Raw genomic sequence first — 21153 nt, 5'->3', positions numbered from 1 at the left:
ATGACTCGGAGAATTAGAAAGTTGTGATCTTTTTATTGTCATTTCTCGCTTCTGCCCTTTGATGCAAACCCATTGTGATGTGAGCAAGAGGAAAAGACGAATAATTCCCCGTTTGAACATTTTATTTCTTTCAGCAATTCGTTTCTAAAGTGGGAGATGAACGAAGTACAAGATAAAAGACAAACCGGGCAAAATCCATGGCCGTTGCCTTGACTGGGATTTCTTTGCATCTGTGTGTGATTTCCATTTCTCTTGTGTTCCCTACATGGTTATCGACGTCGAATGAAAGAGAGAACCCCATGCACACCTCCTCCGCCTCCTCATTTATATGGGGATTTCGTCTTGTTTAGGGTAAACCAATACGGCTTCGTGGCATGGCCGGTTGGCGCGCGCGCATTGAGCCCGACCTATTTCTGGGACCCAGAGAGAGAAATATCCGAATCCCTTTCCGTTTTCGTTTCTGTCTAGGCGGAGAATAAGTTTCAGAAAGAAAAATTGTATTTATATAAATATATATACATATACAACAAAACAAACAAATGGGTGCCTAACCGTACGACTACTGCGGGTCTCCACAGTACGACCGTGGCCTACAGACACAAGACACGAATGAAAGAATGTTTCTTGTTTATGCGGATAAATGCGAACGATACATTCCATCAGATCGGTCTGCAACCGACGCCAATCGACGTCGTCACTCTTTTTTTTGTCAGGTCTCTTGTTTCTCGGGAGTCCCGAACTGATGGCGAAGGAATGGACTCGACATCCCGGTCCATTTTTGGTGCGTGAGCGCACCCGCGCATACATGCATGTCCCGTAGCAGCGGTAGTGGCGCTTGTAGTTTGCCGAGATCAGCGAAAATCTGCTATTGAGGTATTATGTGCCCGGGCTGAGAGACCAAAAAAAAGAAAAGAAATCTAATTCGTCGCCAGTGATACTTTGTTTTCACTTTTTTTTTTTCTTATTCGCTTGTCTCGTTGGTCATGACTGACCCCAATTTGTATGTTCTTCTTACGCTCCGGTTTTCTTCAAATAAATACTGGCAATCAACTGGTGGCATTGAAAGTGTCAGTTATGCATAATGCAAATTATGTTTATATAGATATGTTTTGGCGTCGGCTATAACGCAGCACCAAAAAAGACGACAGTGAAACGCAGGCAAAAAAACATACTTGACGGACCGGTGAACGCTTAGATATTAAAAAAGTTTCGAAAGACGTAAAAGGTCGTGGGCAATTGGGGGACAGATAGGTATAGATATGCGCTAAATGTCTTACACACGACGACGTGTAGATCTCCGATGGAAGGAAACACTGTGTTAAAATGCCCAGTGGCAAGGATCGGCAAGGTCGTATCGATTTTCCCTTTTCAAGAATTTGACTATAACGTCCATTTCTCTGCCTCTTATTCTGTTCTCCGTTGTACGATCCCGTTGATCGGCCAAGTCGTCGGATTGTCAGCGACCTCGTAGATGTGAGGGAGAAAAGAAAAAAAAAACAGTCAGAAAAATCGTGACTCCCGTCATCTTTTGGAATCCAGCACGAGCTCGAGCTCGTGTGCTGCGTATTCTGCAGGTACAAGGTTAATGAATCTATTGTTTCATTGATGACGACTTCAAACAAAGGTAATGCAAAATCTGAATATGCCTCACATTACTTTGGTAAATACCTGACACTATCACGAATTTAATCTTGGAATCAGCGCGAAGGTTTCGACGTCGTAGCGTACTCCCCGTTTGCTCCGGCATCGCTTAACCTAACTAGATGCCTTTAAGTTTTATGGTAGATTAGGTTTGTATCATACAGTTCTAACGTTGAAATACCGTACAAGAGAAAAGAAAGTCAAGTGTCATCAAAAAAAGGTTATCTCGACTTCAAACGACGATGTAATCTTCCACCAGTTACGTCATAACCATTAGCAGTCGGGAGCAGCTTGCGGTATGAATAAATTCTCACCCATTTGGAATATGGAATTCCATGTCGCTTTTTCTGTTCGTCCCTAGTACTTGCAATCATTTTCACTTTCTTTTTCATTTTCACGTACCGTCTGATTGAGGACACTTTTTACTCAAAGTGCTCAATCATTCGGGCTGCGGTTATTGCGTTTAAAACTAAATGATGCATTTCAATAAAATAAACAGTTCCGTTGGTACTCTGAGGGGCAAAAAACCTAATTATATACTTGGATGTAGAAACAAAAAAAAAGGGAACACGAAATTTACAAACCGGACAAAACAGTGACTTTCTTTCAAAGAACAAACCACGCAATCACGGACCGCAACCTCCGAGCGTGTTCACGCGGATTCATCCTAATATTTTAGTTCAATATGTCGAGTGTGGAAATAAAAAAAGTGTTTCTTTTAATGGATTGAGAGGTTGAGAGCAAAGAAGGAATGGGTAGGAAAAAGAGTGAGAGTGAAAACGTGTAGGCGGGCTTTCTACGGGCGGGATCCGAAAAAAAACGGGTTCTTCATTGCAAGGACGGGAGAGAAGGAGGTGGGTATTTTCTCGGGAGGGAGTAAGGGAGAGCAAAATAAAAAACTGGCTATAGAAGCTACCCGGGTGTACACTCCACAGTTGGCTCCGAGTTATTGGGTAGTCGGCTAGAACGTCGAAGCTAGAACAGTTGCTCTTCAGTCGCCGTAACAGCCTGACGGGTTTCTCGCTCCTCACTCAACTTCCGAGGTGAGTTTGCATTTTAAACTGATTGTTTTTATCCGATCCTCTCTCTCTCTCTCTGTTCTTAATTCTCACTTTTGTAACATTGCCTCTCAACTTCTGTTATTCCCAAACACATTTCCCCAATACTAAACACTCGTCTTCGTTCTAACCAATGGGTTCATCTTCGGCTACAAAGCAAAAACAAACAAAAAAGTGATTTCTTGAAACCAGTGTCGTCCGACTATAACACACACACACACACATTCGGATTGCTTAGTGAAACTTTCCGGTTAAGGTAATGCTAAGGTCTAGCTGTGACGATAGTGGAGAGATTTCATAATGAAGTTGGACTTGACCTTGTCAGAAGATAGTAGTCTCGAATCTATTCACGTTCGAGAAAAACCAAAACAAACGATCCGAAACGCAGCGCCGTTTCGTTTGCCATATTTGGCGCTGTAGAAAGAGACAGTCTGTCCCGCGGGCCATTGCAACTCGCTTTCGTCTGTCCCTGTCCGTCTCCTGGAATCAGGTTGACTCAGTTAGTTAACGTATACAACGATACGAATCTATGTCGGGGACTTACTGTATTTGTATTTATTATGCCCTTTTTGTTTCATTTGAAGCTGACACTTTGTTTCAACGATATTCATTTAACCTTTTGATGTTGTATTCACGTTTATAATGAATGTGAAGGGGGTTTGGGAGGCGTTTCGACATTACGCGGCAGAGTGAAAGAATTCCGAGCTAGATAGGGGCGGGTTAAGAATAGCCAACGCACACACACACACACACACACACACACAGCTGAGCAATACTCAGCTGGAGGTCGGAAATATCGTTGCGTTGATGCTCTACATTTGTTAAGATCCGTCTATGTGATGTCTCATCCCCTGGTACCTCCATCTGAAACGACTCCCGCATTTTTCCGCCATTAAAAATGTGATGCTGTAAATGCTAAACAGATTTTTTTGTTTTGTTTACATATTTCTCCCGTGATTGGAAAAAAAACAAATTCAATTAGTTTTTGAATTTCTACGTAAGTCGCCAAACCAAATCCAGCAGAAATGGACGCCATCAAGAAGAAAATGCAGGCGATGAAAGCCGAGAAGGATAACGCGATGGATCGCGCCGATACTTGCGAACAACAATCGCGAGATGCCAACCTCCGCGCTGAAAAGGTTCGATTCGAACAAAATCCATGTTCTTTTTTCTAATGAATCAGATAATATTACAAATTCCCATACGACTTGATTTCTTTGCTGTGTATGTGCCAATTGACCTCAATTAACGGAAAATGAATTATCCAGTCAGAGGAAGAGGTACGCGCTCTCCAGAAAAAGATGCAGCAGTTGGAGAACGACCTGGATCAAGCCCAGGAAAACCTTTTGGCCGCCAACTCCAAGCTGGAAGAGAAAGACAAAGCCCTCCAAACCGTGAGTCTCGTTTTCTTTAATATACTACGATAATATTCCGCCTCATATCGCATCGAAAACATCTCGCCAGAGAAAAAGCTTCTGGAATTTTTTCATTTTGTTCCCTTTATTTATTTATTATTTTTTTTTTATGTGCGACGGGACACGGTGCCGCCGTCTGGCAGGATTTTTAAAGGGACAAGGGGTATGGGCAGGACATTAGGAAAAAAAAACAAAAAAACTTTCACTTTTGATTCATCTGGCGCGTCTCTCTTAACAACTTCTCTATGTTACTCATGCTGACTCACCTTGGCCCGAAAACAGATATGTTTCTCTACTGTTGTGCAGTTCCAAAGTCCTCCCTGTTGTAAGAGATCTCAATCGATGAGATTTTAGTTTGTTTTATTTTTTTCTTTGCGGGACTAAGTTGTGACTGCCGTGGTTCGACGGGAGACACGGGAAAAGGGAAATGAGGACATGAAAAGAAAAGACAAAATTCCTTGCGTATTTAAAAAAAAAAAAGAAAAATTGAAAGGAAATATTCTTTGTTGTTGTTCTTTACGTATCCTGCACCAAAGGATGGAATTTTGTATAGAAATTGAGAGGCTTAAAGGGTGGAAGAAGAGCAAAATAAAGCAACAACAAAATAAAACGAAAAAAAAAAAAAAAAATCTATTCCAGCGCATTTTTGCTGTGCGCTAAATGCGCTAAAAGAGGATCGACCAATGCTAAAAGTAGAACTGGGCTGCCTGGCCTCTGTTTTTCTTCTCTTTCTTTGACGCCTCTCGCTCTTGGAGGATCTTGTTCTCGGGCCTTATATGGACCGCATACACGAACTAGGACCGTGAAAGACTGCATGGCTTGACGTCAGCGGAAATTGGACGGCGTTAGATGGCGTTCTCGACATATTGACTCTTTTTTTCTCTCCCCGTTCGACCGAAAGAGTGCTATTCTTAGAAATCATGTTGGAGCGTTAGACACTCGGAGGGGGGCATAGCCGAAGAAGTTCCCCAGTGTTTTTCATCGTCCGATCGGTCCGACGATGATGAAAGGAAAAAAATAGGAATAGAAATAGTTCCTTGTCTAGAATCATCAGTGGAAGTTACAAGCAGTAACATTTGCAAGCTACTTGCCGTTTTACTCACTCTCCTTCTTTTCAAATTTTCCCTGTTTTTTTTTTTTTTTTTTTTTGTTTTTGTTTTGAAAGTTTTGTTTTACTTTTTTCTAATTTTTGGCGCCATAACACTGGCCTATATAAAAAAAGAAAAGAAAAGAGAAAAGAAGTTTCGTCCAAGTTCAAGTTGGCTTTGATAGATGGTGCTCGTGCATGAGCCCGCATTTTTTTCAACAACTTGTCTGCTTGTGAGTGCATACGTGGCTACTATGTGAGTGTAAATTTGGTGGGAGGGTTATCGCTATCGGAGATAAAACGGGAATCTTTGCCTGCGACTCCAGACGTCTCGTCCCCGAAAGTCGAAAATAGAGAAGGGAAAACTGTCCGTTGGTAGGGTGGTCTAACTACCAACAGCACTGTCTACACACACATGGAAGGCTGGCCTCGTGCTTTAGCCCTCCCCTTCTAGCCAAGAGAGAGTGTGTACGACTGTTAAAACGTAAAAACGAAGACGAAGAAGCAAAAGAAAAAAGAAAACTAGAAAGAGGAAGAAGAGAAAATTGGGCAACAGTTCAACAACTTTTTCCTACTAGTCGGGTGTTGTTACATTGGCGGTGCTGTTGCGAGGGCGTCTGTTTTTTTTTTCCTTCTAATTCTGAACAACAACAATAACACAAGAGCATCATCATCTAGTACTACCAACAACAACGAGAAAGTGTGTGACCATTGAATAGCTGAGCATTCCGAAAACAAACCGCCACTTAATCTTACGTTGAGAATATGCTGGTGGACATCCAGAGTGCAACGGCAGCAGTTATTATGGAAGAAGAAGAGAATATGACCGACTTGTCAAGGAGCGACGCCCTGTCGACTCGTCCGTCAGTGGCCGTCTCGCGGGCCGTTCAACAACTTCTGGAGCGACACGGCCTGGGTAACGTCAGCCGCCTTTCTAACGGGAACGTGACGGTCGGAGCGTTCGTTCAAGTCAACAACAACAATAACAACAACTGTTTGTCGCTGCAATCAGTTGGGTCCGCTGATGTCGCCGCAGGCACCGGGTTGTCGGTTGAGTCAGAATCCGATTTCGACTCGGATTCCGAGCCGCGGTTCAGACCCGATCCGATTGGCGGCAGCAGCGACGAGCACAGCAACAGCCACGAAGCCGGCTGTCATCATCCGGCGACGGGAGAGGTTGACTTGAACGGCAACAGCAGCAACCAACAACTCCAGCAAGCCGGAGCCGATGCTGAAGCGGAAGAACTATCCAAATTGCGATGCCAGAGCGTCCGAACGGAAGTGTTGGCCGAGAAATTCCGCCGTAAGAACCGATGCGCCGATTATCCGGGTTTCGGGTTCGCTTCGTCCGTCTTCAGCTCGGACACTATGATGAAATTCAACATAATCAAAAACGAATTGCACAATATCATGAATAATCAGCTTAAACGGGTCAGTCGGCTTTACAGCAAAGCTGTGTAAATAGTTAATCCATTCCTGCTCACGAATCGAGGTTCAAATCCCTCTCTCTCTCTTTCTCTCTCTCTCTCTCTCTTTCTCTATACTCTATACTCTATAATGTAATCTTATCATTTTTTATAGTTCAACAAGCCACGGATTTCCGCCCAATCACGACTTTTTTTTTTTGGCTTGGCTTGTTCTCCTTTCGTTGAGAAATCATAGAAAACGGTGATCTCGAACGCTGTGCGCTGATAGCAATAGTTCTCTCTACACATTACAGAATACCTTACATAGATGCAGCTTTTGCACCGAACGAACAACAACAACAAAAAGACCCAGTTCGAAGAGATCCAAGTCTGGAAGTCCCGATTTTTGCCTCCCGGAGGCGCGCACCTCTCTCTCTCTCTTTTCTCTCTCTTCCCTCCTGGGAGATTTTTTTTTTTTTTTATTTAAAAGACTGAATATTTATTTTATTATTTTATATTTTTGTTTTGCTTTTCTCACCATTCATGGGCATGCAAGGGGAAAGTGGATGACTGCGAAAAGAAGGCCATCGTGCCCTAGCCAGCCAGCCCTCCTCTCTTCTTGTCCTCCATCCATGGAAAAACAAAACAGTTTTAGTTTTTAACTTTAAAAAAGAAAAAAAAAAGACAATTTAGTAAGAGAGATAGCAACAATTCAGTTAAACAAGCTTCCCTTCTTTGCCCTATTCTCTTGACCAATGTGCTAGTAGCGCGTGATGACCTTGTTGATTCGCTCGTTTATTTATCTGTACATCTTTTTTTTTCTCCTTCTTTTCTTGACTTTTGGCCCCGTGCTTGTGTGTTGGGTTCGCTTTCATGGTGTCAGTCATCAACGGCGGTGACTCATACCAAACGGGGCAGACACGATCTTCCAAAACACCCAGCATGGTCTCTAATAGAGCCACACACACAAACACACACAAGACAATCTTCAATTCTCTTTTCTTTTTTTTTTTTTTTTTTTACGAAAACCCTCCAAAGTCCAAACACCCGTCAGAGAGGAAAAAGAAAAAAAAAATGGACGGAAAAGAGAAAAACCCATTTTTGTACAACCCATTTACGTAATAGTGAATCAGAATCGTCTGATTTTTTTTTTTTCACCAAGACGATTTTCTTTCTCAATCGGAAGATACGACTTCTCCGTGTCGCATACCATAATTGGTGCGACGTTCGCTTATTCCATGTCCTAAAGAGAATTTTGTGATACCTTCTCAGGATGACGTCAGTTTCTAACTAGCAGACGGGTCTTTTGAAATGTTGACAATCGTCTGCTTGTAAGTGTGTAAAGAGAAATCAGTGGTCAGAAGAAGGTTCGAAAGAGCCCGTAGTTGTCCTGATTGAAAGAAAAAACCAAAACCAAATTTGGGCGTTAGGAGGGAGTGGCTTTTTATGGTAGGGCCCTTCTCTCTCTCTGTGACTCTCGCTCTCCTAGTGAGTGTGTGTGTTCGTGTGTGTGTATGTGTCTAGGTCTTGATAACCGACACGGCCAGACGATCGGTTGCTTAGTTTCGCGTTCGTTCGTCTCTCGAGAGCAGGTGGTGCCCCAGCCAAGAGTTTTTGTCTTTTCCATTCCGTTGGCCGCCATCGTCGAAACCATTCCATACCACTGCCACCACATCATTCCTTGGTTTTACCAAATTCCTTAAGTGTGCTGGGCCTCTAGTTTGATCGAGCCACTCGAATTCAATTCCTATTTCTCCTATCCTCTTTCCTCAAGCCACACCAGTGGCGGCCATTAGTGTTGTGTGTCGGCGTAGCATATACCAAACATCTCGACAATCATTCCTAAAGGAGTTCTCGTCCCCACCCACCAGTATCACCATTCCAGATTGGCATTCACAAATTTGAACTCTTTATTTTCCTAATTCGTTACAAAAAATCCCAATCAACGTAGAAAAATGTCGTCCCAACAAGGCACTTTGCTCGACGTGTTGAAAAAGAAGATGCGTCAAACGAAAGAAGAAGCTGAAAAGTATCAAGAAGAAGCCGAAGAGTATAGGAAAAAGTTACAAATTGAAATTAGACGAAGAGAAGAAGTGAGTTATTGGTGCCCTTTTCTTTTCACCGTTTTTATTCTCCATTTCGTTTTTATCTGCTTTATTTTGCAGTCTAATCTCTGATCAAAGTTCGGATTTTTTTCTTTTTTTCTTTTTATTTTATTTATTTTTTGTTTTAAATATCTCTTCCACGTTAGGATGTTTTGAGCTGGTTTTTGTTAGGCGGTTTTTTTTTGTACGTGTCTGATGTGTACGTGTGTACGTTTAAGGCGTGGTAATGAACAGGATGGGTGTTTGCCCGGCTCGGAATCACTGTTGCAGAAAACACAGTCTGGTTGTCATTTTCCGATGTTGCTGCCATTTCCTTTTTCGCCCCCCTCTAAAAAAAAATCTATTCGAAGTGAGTGTATAGCTCGACTTTTCTCCGAGACACAAAAGTAACCACCAGCAGCAGCACCGGTGAGTGCGTGAGCTGTTGTACTGGAAACCGAAAGAGAGAAAGAACGAGAGAGAGAGAGAGAGAATATACGGGCTTTCTCTCGCTCTCTACACACGCTCAGTCTGCTGCCATGCCTTATATGGACATGTAACTTTGGCTTGGGAGTCTGTGGGTCGAGAGGTCCCTAGTCTGTGGCCTCGACTCAACAGCTTCTAAACATGGGCAACTCTATTTTATATATTCCTTTTCATTTCTCTTTTCCCCTGAATCTCGTCATTCTTATTCTTCCGCACTCTTCTCTCTTTCCTACCCACCTTTCCCCAACTCGAGATTCATTTTTCATTTGCGATAGGATCTTGAAAAATGCGCTGTTGTGTTGTTGTTGTTTTTTTGTTTTTTGAAACTCTTCTTCATTCCCCCCGAAATTTTCCTTCCTTTTCTCTTTTCTTTTCGTTTCTTGATTATTTAGTCGTAGGGAAAAGGAGCGAGTTGATTACCGAAGTGATATTTTCCGAGCTTATCGTTTCAACGGCTCTCATGGCGACATGTACACTATTCATCCGGTTTAATCTTTCAGCCCAACTGATGAAATCTTATCTTTCACAATGCTTATTACGAATACAGGCGGAAGGTGAAGTCGCTGGCTTGAATCGTCGCGTCCAACTGCTCGAGGAAGATTTGGAGCGCAGTGAGGAGCGTTTGAATACCGCCACCACCAAGTTGGCCGAGGCCTCTCACTCAGCTGATGAATCAGAACGGTAATTTTTTTTTCTTTCTGTCAATCTTTATACGACATGAGCTTAAATCCGGGGAATTTTGTTATCTCGTCTTATTTGGTTTTTTGATATCATTATTTATTTTTCTCGTGATTAAAGAAAGAAGACTGTTTATGGGGGAGGGGGGTCATATATGGTTGTGCTTAGCATAAGTTCATAGAATTCATGCCGGATGTTGTGGATTGTTGTTGGTGACAGCAAGAACATCCCCAAAACAAAAAGGGGGGACCAGCGGGGCATTAATGACAGTTTCCAAAGTTCAGGTTCATTAAGCGGGATGTAGGGTCGATTGAGTTTCACTCCGACGCAGGCTGTAAGTTTTTTTTTTTTTTTTAAATTCCAGCATGCTCGTGAGTTTTTTCTCTTTTGTTTTCGTTATGCCTGCGTTTGTACAGAATGTGTCCTTTGCATGCTCCCGTTTTTTTTTTTTTCCCTTTTGTGTTCGGAACACCGTACGATAATGACGGGCGATATAACCCCTCCTTCGATAGTGTTTTAGCTGATGGATCGCCATCGTCCTCCGTAACGAATGCCAGAGAGCTACTCCCTAGTTGACTTCCCCTTTTGATGGCTCTGATAAAAAAACACGGAAAAAGAAAAAACAAAAGACGCACGCGGGTCTGCATGATGATACCCTTTGTTTGACGTTTGTTTTCTTTCTTTTTTTATTCATCCTACTGTGAAGCATCCGCAAAGCATTGGAGAACCGTACTAACATGGAGGACGACCGTGTAGCCATTCTGGAAGCTCAAGTAGCACAAGCCAAACTGATTGCCGAGGAGGCCGACAAGAAATACGAAGAGGTATAATTATAAAAATTATATTCAGAAAAACAAACAACAGCAACATGGATGTCACGCAAGGTTTACCTATTTACTCAAGTGATTAATGGCCTTTGCAATTTTTAGATGGAAAGGAAGGAAAGAAATGCCATCGTCATCACTCAAAGTTTATTCATTAAGTTTCTAAGGCTGGGCTGGGCACATTTGTTTCTAGGATAGAAATAAGTTGTTTTAAATTCATGATTTCAATGTCTGGTACTCACGCAGTATGCGCAAGGTGTTGGAGAACCGCAGCCTCTCCGATGAGGAGCGCATGGACGCGTTGGAAAATCAGTTGAAAGAAGCCCGCTTCCTGGCTGAAGAGGCTGATAGGAAGTACGACGAGGCAAGTTGAATCCCCCCGCTCACCCTTAAAGATTTGAAAGATAATATTCATTCGTGGAAGAGACAGAGTCACGTTCCTTTTTCGTAAAAGAAACCAATTTTGTTATTCGTGTCCCATTTTGGGTGACACAAAGTGAATAACGATGACGGCCACTGGTTGTTGTTGTTGGATTACGTAGACTTTAAATGGATAAGGGCTAAGATGAGTGTGTAGGAAAAGAAAAAGAGCCAAATTAAGAAACAGTAGATTGATGGTGCTTGTGTGAACCACAGGTGGCCCGTAAGCTGGCCATGGTTGAGGCGGATTTGGAGCGTGCTGAAGAGCGCGCCGAAACCGGTGAAACGTAAGATTTGTATCTCCTTTTAGTCAAAACCCTTTTTTTTTTTACCTCGTCGTTTACATTGCCCGACATCTAGAGCATGGTACTCTACCCTACTGTTCCACCAGATGGCATGCGATCGAGTTATTAACCCAGATTTGTTCTTTTTTAAAAAACTTCTCAACGGTCATTGTCTGACTAATTCGAACATTTGGATGTCTTTTTACAGGAGTGTTTGAGTACCCAACCCCGTGCTATGCTGTCCATTCATGCATCTGTGTCTGTTGTTTATATTAACCCACTAGAATGAAACTTACCAAATATGTCTTTTATCTCCTTTTTTTTTGTGTGTGCCTGGTGTTGTTGCTGCACGATGATGATGTAGGTTGCTCGCAAACTGGTCATGTTGGAAGCGGATTTGGAACGTGCCGAAGAGCGCGCGGAGCAAGGCGAATCGTAAGTGCATGAGCACGTTTCACTCTCTGTCCTCTCTCTCTTTTTGCCTTCCTTTTTGTGCGTCCAGCTTCACATTTAAACAATCACCGGAAGGTGACCGTTTTTTGTTTTTTTATTGTTATTTTGCACGTGATTCCACACCCTACCCAGTCGTCCCTTTTGTCGTATCATCTTCCTTTTCACTGTGTGTTCGCTTCTCTAGACTTGGCTGACGCTATCCGGTTTCATTTTTACAGGAAAATCGTGGAGCTTGAAGAAGAGTTGCGCGTCGTCGGCAACAACCTCAAGTCCCTGGAAGTGTCTGAAGAAAAGGTATAAGCCATCCCCAATTTTGATTTTCACAAAATTTTATTCTTGATTTTTCTAATTTAATCGAAACGCTCCATTTGATTAAGTATTAAATTAATTAGTATTTTAAGCTCTTGTAAAAAAAAAAAAGAAGCAGTACGTATTTTATGTCAAAATGTTCTGTCGTGACGCGATTGGCTCATTGCCCTGAATTAGGCCAACCAACGCGAGGAAGCTTACAAGGAGCAGATCAAGACGCTCACGACCAGGATGAAGCAGGTAGAAGAGCGTAGTGATGAAACGATATCATCTCACACGGCACATTTTGTTTTGTGTGTGACCAGGGGCATGAGTTCGCGTTTGACGACATTAGTAGATTTTTTTTTTCTTGCGTTTTTCAAAAAAAATCCCTTACACCGTAACACCCGTGTTGTACTAGACGATAAGTCGTCGTCCTGTTATTTTGCCATGTAGTTTATTTGCACGGTTTTACTTAATTTCTCACCTGCTTGCGTTTGTGTTGTTCGTCGTGACTTGATTTTTAGGCCACTGCCCGGGAAGAATCGTACGAACTTCAAATCAAGACACTCTCCTCACGGCTTAAAGAGGTATGCACACACAACCATCACCTTTCACTTAGTAAAAAAGAAAGACAGAGAGAAAAAAAAAAAAGAGAGGGTGGAATCGTTTCCAATTGATGTGAAAGATTTTCGTTTGGAAAACGAGTTCTTCAGTTATTCGCGGAGTGATATCATCGATATCTTTTCGTGCATAAAGTCAATTCGAAAAATTTATCATGAACGCCCCGGATGTAAAAGGGTCACAGCCAAAAAGGTTTGCAGCTGTCCTTTCCAGCTTGCTAGTTGTTTTCTATTTTGTTGTGTTGCATTGATAAAAGAGGCCTGTCATCTGCATGCCCTGGCATAGTCCGTCACACGAACACGCACCTACACTGACACACACACACATCCATTTGAGTAGCTTTAAAAAAAAAAAAACGGCTCACGCTTGATTATTTTCGTCATAGGCTGAAGCCCGCGCCGAGTTCGCCGAACGTTCAGTGCAGAAATTGCAGAAGGAAGTCGACCGACTGGAGGGTATAATCATTTTCCGTTTTTCTTTTAATCTTAAGGTTTTTTGTTGTTTTTTTTTTCTCTCTTTTTTCTTTTAATTTTAGTTCTTAATTCACCAATTTTTAAAGCTTTAATTTCGTGCCGTCGAACGACATTTTCTTTTATTTAAAAAGAACAAAACCAAAAACAGTAAAACAAACAAAAAAATATCAATTTCTTAAAGCATGTTTCGCGTCCACTCCAGCATGAATTGCGTTTTCAGTTCAAATTTTTAGTTTGTTTTTGTTATTTATATCTAAATGATATAATCTGCCATAACTGGCGCATGATTTGCACGTTATCTTAAACTAATGAGTGTGTTTTTGTTGTGTCCTCCTCATTCCCCAATAAACCGAACGATCCTGTGTGGCATGGGTTGCTCCGAGCAGACGACATGCTCGCCCAAAAGGAGAAGAACAAACTTCTGCAAGAAGAGATGGAGTCCACACTCCAGGACATCCAGAATATGTAATACCTTTCCTGCATGCGCGCCTGTCAATGTTTCACATCTAGCCAACAGGTTATAAACCTTTTTTTTGGTTTTTTTTTTTATACAAAAAAAGTATTGTTTTTTTGTGTGTTTTCCCCACTTCTGATTCTTCCATCATTCCGTTTGGATCAATCACTAAGCAACGATGAAGCATTCCCAAAATATAAATGTATTCATTTTCTGTTCATCACTGCATCTTTTTTTTTAATTGTTGCCATGTGGACACACAGGCGAGATTCAGACTCGCGTCCTTTAGTTTATTCGAATCGTTTCTTAGAGACTAACCTCATGTCATCTCTTTCTCTATCTCTCTCTCTCTCTTTGTGTCACTTACTAACACGCTGCTTTTTGGCGAACGGATTCGCAATGGATCAGACGCGTTGGTCACATCGAAGGATGAGTACAACACACTCTATCGCGAAATCGACTGCACCTTTTCAAGCATTAAGAAATATTAAATGGTTTTGTGAATTACTAGTTAGCTCGATGCGGTTAAGTTTTATTCTAAATTCCTTTTTTGTTTACTTTACACACAAAAAAATTGCCTTTTAATTGAAGCGAATTTATGTTTTAGATTTAAGCTTACAACTATTTGGCTTTTTATCCAGTATTGAATAAGATTCACCTGGATTTTTACTATTGGCATAGAACTAATCACGGTTTTTTGTTTTCATTTTCTCCATCCACGAACCATTCCCTTATTGTTTGCTCTCTCTCACCATCACTTTCTCTCTGTAAATCGATGATTCATTTGGGGCAACCGAAATTCAATCAAAAACCAAACGAAAATTCCATCGCCTCCATCGTCATGGACAACACAAAAACAAAACAAAAAAAAAATATAAAACACAAAAAAAAAAAAAAAAATCTCCTTGAAACCATCAACATGTCTGTATCAACAACAGACGAGTTGGTGCACGAGAAGGAGAAGTACAAGTCAATCACAGACGATTTGGACCAGACTTTCTCAGAACTTTCGGCGTACTAGAGATATCAACAACGCTACTGCTCCCACTACTACCACTATTCACTTTAGGTTGGATTTCTCTCGGGAACATTATCACTTTCTTTGCTCTCTTCTCTTTTTTTTTTTTTGCGTTGATTTCTTTGTTCCTTTTGGACTGATGAATTGACCTGGATCGAAAACATTAGTGTCCGCCCTTGTTCCTTTTTTCACGTCAGTTTTTTCTTCTTAGAGGAACGAAACCACCTACTCATTAGATGAACGTTTTTATCGGAATGCATTTCATTCTTCTCATCATTTTTCCAGCAGTTTTCATTGCGATTTTTCGTTGATCGATAATTGAAAAAGAAAAGAAAAACTGGTTGCATGCGTGACATAGTTTTGTTATCGTCGAGAAGGAAAAGTCGGATGGAAACTGCTGGGACGTAGTTTGTCTGCATATCCCCCCCCCCCTTTTTTTTTAGCGGCCTACTCTTCTCGAATAGTTTTTTTTTTTACTATTTTATTTTGTAGTGATCCTTCACCCGGCCATCTGCCATCTATAATATTTCATCTATAGGATTTATTTTTTTTATTGTTATTATTTTTTTTGCTACCCTTTTCTGAGCACGATGCCCTCCATTGATTTGTAGGACTACAGTGTTAGACAAACCCTCTTATATGCCTTATAGTTGATTTTAAAAGCAACGGAACCAGCAACAAAGTTTTTTGCGTCCTCTTCGACATGTACCCCACGGCTTGCCTTTCGAATGGAATCTCTCCTTTTTTTTTTCTTTGTCATTATTATTATTATTTTTTACCTTGCTCTGACAACGTGTTGATTATCCCAAATCATCTACTACCCTCTCTCTGCATATAAGGAGTATTGCATGCTACTCAAACAACTTTTTCTTTCATTTAGCAACTACTTTCAAGTGGTTGGTTAGAGCCTGGAAACCTTATTCCCAATTTAGAAAAAAAAATAGCAAAAAAGACCTGCAACAATTTTGCATGGTCTTGTTTCGTATGTGAGTGCCACGATGCTAATGGACTCCTTTTTTCTGTTTTCTTGCTTTTTTTTGTTTGTTTTTTTCCTATACAGACGAACTGGTCCACGAGAAGGAGAAATACAAATCAATCGCAGACGAAATGGATACCACTTTCGTAGAATTGGCTGGCTATTAAAGAACACCAACCATTCAAAAGAAAAACACCAGAGATTCTTTATAAATTATATACCCTTACACCTTTCCTCTGATGTCCTTTCTCTTTACACACAAATGAAAAACACAACAAGAACAACATTGAGCAGCCACACACATGAACACAGCCACTACACACATATACACAATCAAGACACGAAACACTCCTTTGTTCTAATCGATTGGCCCAATGTATTTTCCCATTTCTCTCCTTCTTCTACGCCCGCCACACCTTCTTTTCTTCTTCTTGTTTATAACCTCTATTGGTTTTAATCTTTTTGCGTAAAAAACAAACACGCCATTTTCTTTCTTCATCTGTTATCTTTGGCTTTTTTTAAGTTGGCTCTATTAGAGTTGATATCCCTCTGTCTCCGTTCTCTCTTTGGCCTTCTTTTTTTTTTCTTTGTTGTCGAACTGGAAATACCAACACTAATTGGATTGTTGACTATTCTCTTTTTTTTTTTTTTTTTTTTTTGGTTGCGGGAGTTTTTCACTTCTTTACATACATTTTAAATATATCTCGGTGAGAACAAAAAAAAAGGAGAAGAAACTCAGACCGAAGACGACATCCAGTGCGCGCATCAGAAAGGATCTGTATGATGAGAGATTTTTTTTTTCTCTCATCTCTTTGTCTTAATTTATTTTCAACAAATTCGTTTGACGCGCTTGTGGAAAGTAGCAAACCAGTTTTTTTTTTCCAACTGTGGAACACAGCTTGTGTTTACCTAAATCTGCCACTTCCCACTTCTTTATTCATTGGCATTTGCAGCCAGCGCCAGCCACCTTATTTCCCACATTCTTCCATTTTCCCATAAGCTTTCTTTGTGTCTGTATTGGCTTCCAAGCAAAAGCAGTCGAGTCTCATGATTTTTCTTCATATATGTCTTCTCTCAAATTCGTGAAACCGAGCTGACAGCAATAACTTAATTGTCTTCTTTTGTGTATTTTACCCTTACGGTTTTTCTCCAAAGAGTGGTAGGCTTTTATTCTTCACTACACGAGACTTGATGTGTTATCGGTGCTGAGGTAACGATATGCAATGTGGACGAGCAGATCGAAACGTTCGTTCGTCTGTAGAAGGGCGATTCGGAAGTTTCAGATAATAACGGAGAAAAATAAGCTGTACTTCTGCCATAATTGCCATGCACGCAATCAGTCGTCAGAGGTGGTAACTACTTCTTTCGAAGCACGCTATTCTCGACGCTTTCTTGAATTATTCTGAATGTTTTGGTTGTTTTACTTTCTCACATATATTTCGAGTACGTGAACAAGAGAAACAGATTTAGCCACTTTGAGGGTTTCCAAGTTGATATTTGCCATGGAATAAACACTAACAAGATCCTTCTCCTTCCGTTTCTTATATTTGGCAACGGTATGTGGCAATACCGTCGCCTTGGTTTTTTAATGTACATTTTGCATCAACCTCCCCCTCTCTCCTTGCCCATATTGTCAGTGGCTGAATACAGATACGAATTTAGCGCCTCGCACAGCACAGTCGATTGGTTGGTCCTGTTTCATTTTCAATTCCTATCAATTGTGTCAATTTAAACATAGTACTATACTTTAAAAAGTTGAAAATTCATAGGAAATATTTTGCGTTAGAGATTTTGACTAGATGAGAACAGACGATATTACCTTGACCATATAGTGTTAGTTGCAGACGATAGATGGTGTTCACGATTCCATGCATCTTTTGAGCAGATGGGAGTCATTAAACGACTCACGGTGTTCGCGAAGTTCCCGACAACCCAAAGTTTTTTTTTTCAAATTTAAAGTGACTGTAGTGCCGTGAGCACTGCCAACGTCTCGAAGGATGTTGCCCCTGAACTTCGGGATGTGACTGTTGGAAGTTGTGAAGGAGAAACTGGATGGCGTTCAGGCGATAGGATGAAGTGCGTTAGATTGGGCCCCTGCTAAATACTTTTCACAAGATTTCATCCAGTTATTTCCAAGACAAGTAATAACTTAGGAGGTAAAGACATTAAGATAAAGGTAAAATCTATTGTAGTGTCAAGAAGTGCTATTGCAGATACCAGGTGACGCTGATGTAGTTACTGCTGTACCAGGTAATTTGAAAGTTAAATTGCTGGTTTAACGAGAAAACTAATCACTTAATCAAATCAATTTTGAATGTGCCGTGTGATTTTTGTCGAATTTTTAAAGAGATGTCGTTTTTTGCCGATTTTGACAAAAAACTGTTTTAAACAATAAGAATAACAAAGTATTGTTAGCGCACCAACTTTACTCTTTGTTTTTTAAGTTTAGTTCAAAAACTATGAGACCAATGGAAAAAGAAAGTTGATTTCCGTAATTTTCATTCAATTCTGTATCGAAATCACGTACTTTAAGCAAAATTTGAAATTTGGCCAAAATTGAAAAAAGTGGGAAGGGTATAGCCTTACTTTTTAAACACCGTATAGCTTTTATTAACAATAGTTTACTTTTACAACTATCAAAATCTTGAAAAAACAAGAAAATTTGGATAAGAGAAATTATATATATATATTTTTTTAATCGTGGCGAAACCGGTTGCAATAACAGCTGACATTCCCGTATATTTTCAAGACATCTAGGGGAGAAATAACTAACTTCGTAGAATTTTTATGGGTATGTCAGCTGGCTTGTCAGCTGTTTCATTTCGCGTGGCTTCGGACAGAGGATGGTCGATGAAACGAACGTCTCTCTTCTTGAAATTTTACCACCGATTCCGTGTATTTTGAGTTGCATCTTGTGAATTCAATCAATGCAGAGTTGTTCAAGGTATTGTGGCAAAAATTCATGTCAAAGAAACATCGTACCACTTGTATTAAATTTTTAAAGGAGGAACATGGCTTGGCTTTGCTAGCACGTTTTTCATCTCCGTTAGTCTGATATACCCATTTTGTACCCAAGGTGATACGTAAAAAAAGTAGTTCTTTATAATATTTTTCTCTATCCAAATTTCTTAGATTCTTGGAGGTGTTATCAGGTGATGTTAGAATGTATTGTTAATGGTTTAAGTTTTTTAAATCATGCTTTCAGGTCTTTGGGATGTACCTGATGTACTGTGGTGGCCGCAAAATCATTCAAGGACTTGGTTCAATCTAGGACTATGACTAGGACTTGGTATTTTCTGTAGTGGTTTACAGTTTTAATTTGCAGAGATCCTGGAGGCACCTGATGTGTTTCATTGGCGTTGGAGTTACTCGGTGACAGAAGAGAATGCAACTAATGTTATGTTGTCAGTTTAAATAAAACATATCCAGTATCATTCTTGTGTTTGTTGAATTATTACCTTATTCAACAGAAACAAAGGAGTAAAAGAAGGTAATGGTTAATTCCTTTTGTGATGCCACTATGTGGAGTTAGTTCATTTCAGTAATTTTTTCCCTTTTTTTTTTGTTAAGTGATTGCAATTGAAGTTAAGTGGAACAAAGAAAACTATACATTCACTTATGTTTCACCGACTGTGAAATCTTTTGAAATAAGTACTTGTGAGATGGCTGGACTTAGAGTGAAATAGGTAGGGAAAATAAAAAATCTAAGTTTATCTTTGATTTGCATAAATTCGAATAAGATAAATGAAACAAATACAAAGAATAAAATATAATTTAAATTGTTTTTATTGTCCCACCTCCTCCCAACAATTCCACCACTATTTTTCATAACAATAAATATACACACAAATATTTACACAAACATACATACACAATTAATTAAGTTAACCCGTTGGCTGCCAGGCCACGCAACCCGTAGGTTGCTTTAACTACAGTAACTAAGCATCGCGTCTTAAGGATCGCGAACAAGGTGGGACTTGTCCGAAGACAAGTCCGGGCTGACACAATGACGGAATCCATTACAGGGAATGCACACCCTCAGGATTCCGCCACCGCATCGACAAAGAGAAGTCCCTACTGGTGCATTGCCTAAGGCGCCTTGCGGCGAAGGCCATTGCGGCCGGTCCCTACAAGCTACAAAAAAAATGGGACGCAAACGGGGTGGCAGCCAACGGGTTAACTTAAACATAACAATTCAAAATAAAACAATACCAGAGCGACGATCCACGGTGAATTCTCTACGTGATGGGCGAAAGAGAAGCCGACGACGAGGTGATGGCGTAGACAAAGACGACGTAGACAACGAGACGGAGAGAAGGCGAAGACGACCAAGAAGACGAGACGGAGATGAGGGCGAAGACGTCAACGAAGACAGCGATGAGGTGAAGTCGTAGACAAAAACGACAGGAAGGCGAAGAAAAAGTAGTTCTAAATAGATTAAATGAGGCAAAAAAAGAAGTTAGTGATTTTGAGCGGAAAAAGGCCTTTGTCTGATAAAACGATGAAAAAGACGAAGAACTTACGCGTGTGGTCCACTGGGGGCGAAACTACCGAAATGGTCAAAACGGCAGTGTCGTACCGAAGGAAGATGAATATTTGCAGTCCTACCACAGAAGTTTTTGTTACAACACAACAATGCTCCATAATATAGAAACTTAAAATACCAAAAAATGGAGTTGATGTTAAAGCCTATCCACGTGAGCTGGCTAAGTAATGTTGAGAATAACAGCAGGATTAACAATTATGATTTCTGTTTGTACAACAAAGATTCATTAAAAATGAGAAATCCAGATAAGCCACCAAATTAAAATACCATGGAAAGGCAATGACGATGAACCTTATTCAATGTTGGCATTCAGCAGATTAAGAAGAGAGGAAGAGAAGCCTAAGGTGTAGAGAAAATTGTTACAGATGTGTGTAATGGAAGATAAGTAATGTTCTGAAATACCCCAATGAAGAGCTGAAGAGTTTGGATGATGGTTGGCTAATCAGAGAAACTTGGAAATCTGGGGAACCTGGAACCTGGGATGCTGAGGGCTGACGGTTAGCAACACAAAGTAGATGAAGACTCTGTCATTGACTGACGAGAGAACACATCACTAAGCTTAAACAAAAGGCTTGAGGTCCATTAACAGTACTTGAACTGGATGGTGATCTTTATGTAAGCAATAGTGGCCTTCTCAAAGTGTCAGGATCTCTTGTGGTACATTGATAGCAGGAATGCAGGCTACTGGTTCAACAGCTGGCATATCTGACAAGGTGAAACACCAACACAGACAAAAAGCAATCTATTTCAAGGGTTTCCTTTTCAATATATACCCAACGATAGCAATACTGAATAGATAACAACATACCGTAAATTTTTTTACGAAAAATCCTTTGAAACACATAACAGGGTAACGTAACAAACAGCTATTTAACTTGTCACTCATAATCTTCATAATAGACGCACATCAACGCCATCTAGAGTTTCCGCCTAGAACC

General features: G+C 40.6%; 1 protein-coding gene and 4 long non-coding RNA genes across 21 annotated transcripts; 2 read left to right on the top strand and 3 right to left on the bottom strand.

The window, feature by feature from the left end:
- Positions 1 to 104: 104 nt before the first annotated feature.
- Positions 105 to 4068, bottom strand: LOC116918573. The gene is made up of 4 exons (XR_006644146.1): positions 3940 to 4068; positions 1278 to 3870; positions 553 to 889; positions 105 to 460 (listed from the first exon to the last, which is right to left on the bottom strand). It is a non-coding gene; the product is annotated as an uncharacterized LOC116918573 (long non-coding RNA).
- Positions 3694 to 16298, top strand: LOC116918569 (tropomyosin). Of its 16 annotated transcripts, none has more exons than XM_032924294.2 (10): positions 3694 to 3838; positions 3968 to 4093; positions 9725 to 9858; positions 10926 to 11043; positions 11316 to 11386; positions 12055 to 12130; positions 12652 to 12714; positions 13134 to 13203; positions 14614 to 14744; positions 15754 to 15851. In XM_032924294.2, exons 1-9 carry the CDS (start codon positions 3725 to 3727, stop codon positions 14694 to 14696), a joined length of 855 nt encoding a protein of 284 aa, XP_032780185.1. In that variant the 5' UTR covers positions 3694 to 3724; the 3' UTR covers positions 14697 to 14744; positions 15754 to 15851. The 16 variants fall into 16 exon arrangements, with proteins under 16 accessions (XP_032780185.1, XP_032780183.1, XP_032780190.1 ...); XM_032924292.2 differs by lacking the exon at positions 12652 to 12714 and adding an exon at positions 12323 to 12385; XM_032924299.2 differs by lacking the exons at positions 10926 to 11043; positions 11316 to 11386; positions 14614 to 14744 and adding exons at positions 10562 to 10679; positions 11748 to 11818; positions 13608 to 13738.
- Positions 16121 to 17971, bottom strand: LOC116918572. Its single transcript, XR_004391557.2, has 2 exons — positions 17489 to 17971; positions 16121 to 17380 (listed from the first exon to the last, which is right to left on the bottom strand). It is a non-coding gene; the product is annotated as an uncharacterized LOC116918572 (long non-coding RNA).
- Positions 17972 to 18246: 275 nt separating this feature from the next.
- On the top strand, positions 18247 to 19254 carry LOC116918571. 2 transcript variants are annotated; one of them, XR_006644144.1, is made up of 3 exons: positions 18265 to 18613; positions 18674 to 19159; positions 19240 to 19254. It is a non-coding gene; the product is annotated as an uncharacterized LOC116918571 (long non-coding RNA). The 2 variants fall into 2 exon arrangements; XR_004391556.2 differs by lacking the exon at positions 19240 to 19254 and having other exon boundaries at positions 18247 to 18613; positions 18674 to 19103.
- A 501-nt stretch (positions 19255 to 19755) lies between these two features.
- LOC123470481 lies at positions 19756 to 20599 on the bottom strand. The gene is made up of 4 exons (XR_006644145.1): positions 20483 to 20599; positions 20334 to 20419; positions 20193 to 20273; positions 19756 to 20097 (listed from the first exon to the last, which is right to left on the bottom strand). It is a non-coding gene; the product is annotated as an uncharacterized LOC123470481 (long non-coding RNA).
- Between the last annotated feature and the right edge of the window lie 554 nt (positions 20600 to 21153).

Source organism: Daphnia magna, linkage group LG3 (assembly GCF_020631705.1).
Source record: "Daphnia magna isolate NIES linkage group LG3, ASM2063170v1.1, whole genome shotgun sequence".
In the NCBI taxonomy this organism is placed as follows: Eukaryota; Metazoa; Arthropoda; class Branchiopoda; order Diplostraca; family Daphniidae; genus Daphnia; species Daphnia magna.
Note: the sequence above shows the minus strand (reverse complement) of the source record. Positions and strands in the feature narration are given on the sequence as shown.

Bases quoted from the DNA above. Each gene is read 5' to 3' on its own strand.
- LOC116918569 (XM_032924288.2), top strand. From the start codon at position 5,967: ATGCTGGTGGACATCCAGAGTGCAACGGCAGCAGTTATTATGGAAGAA. The intron at 11,044-11,315 runs GCAAGTTGAATC...TGTGAACCACAG, and splicing joins CTGATAGGAAGTACGACGAG to GTGGCCCGTAAGCTGGCCAT. The intron at 13,204-15,753 runs GTATAATCATTT...TTTCCTATACAG, and splicing joins GGAAGTCGACCGACTGGAGG to ACGAACTGGTCCACGAGAAG.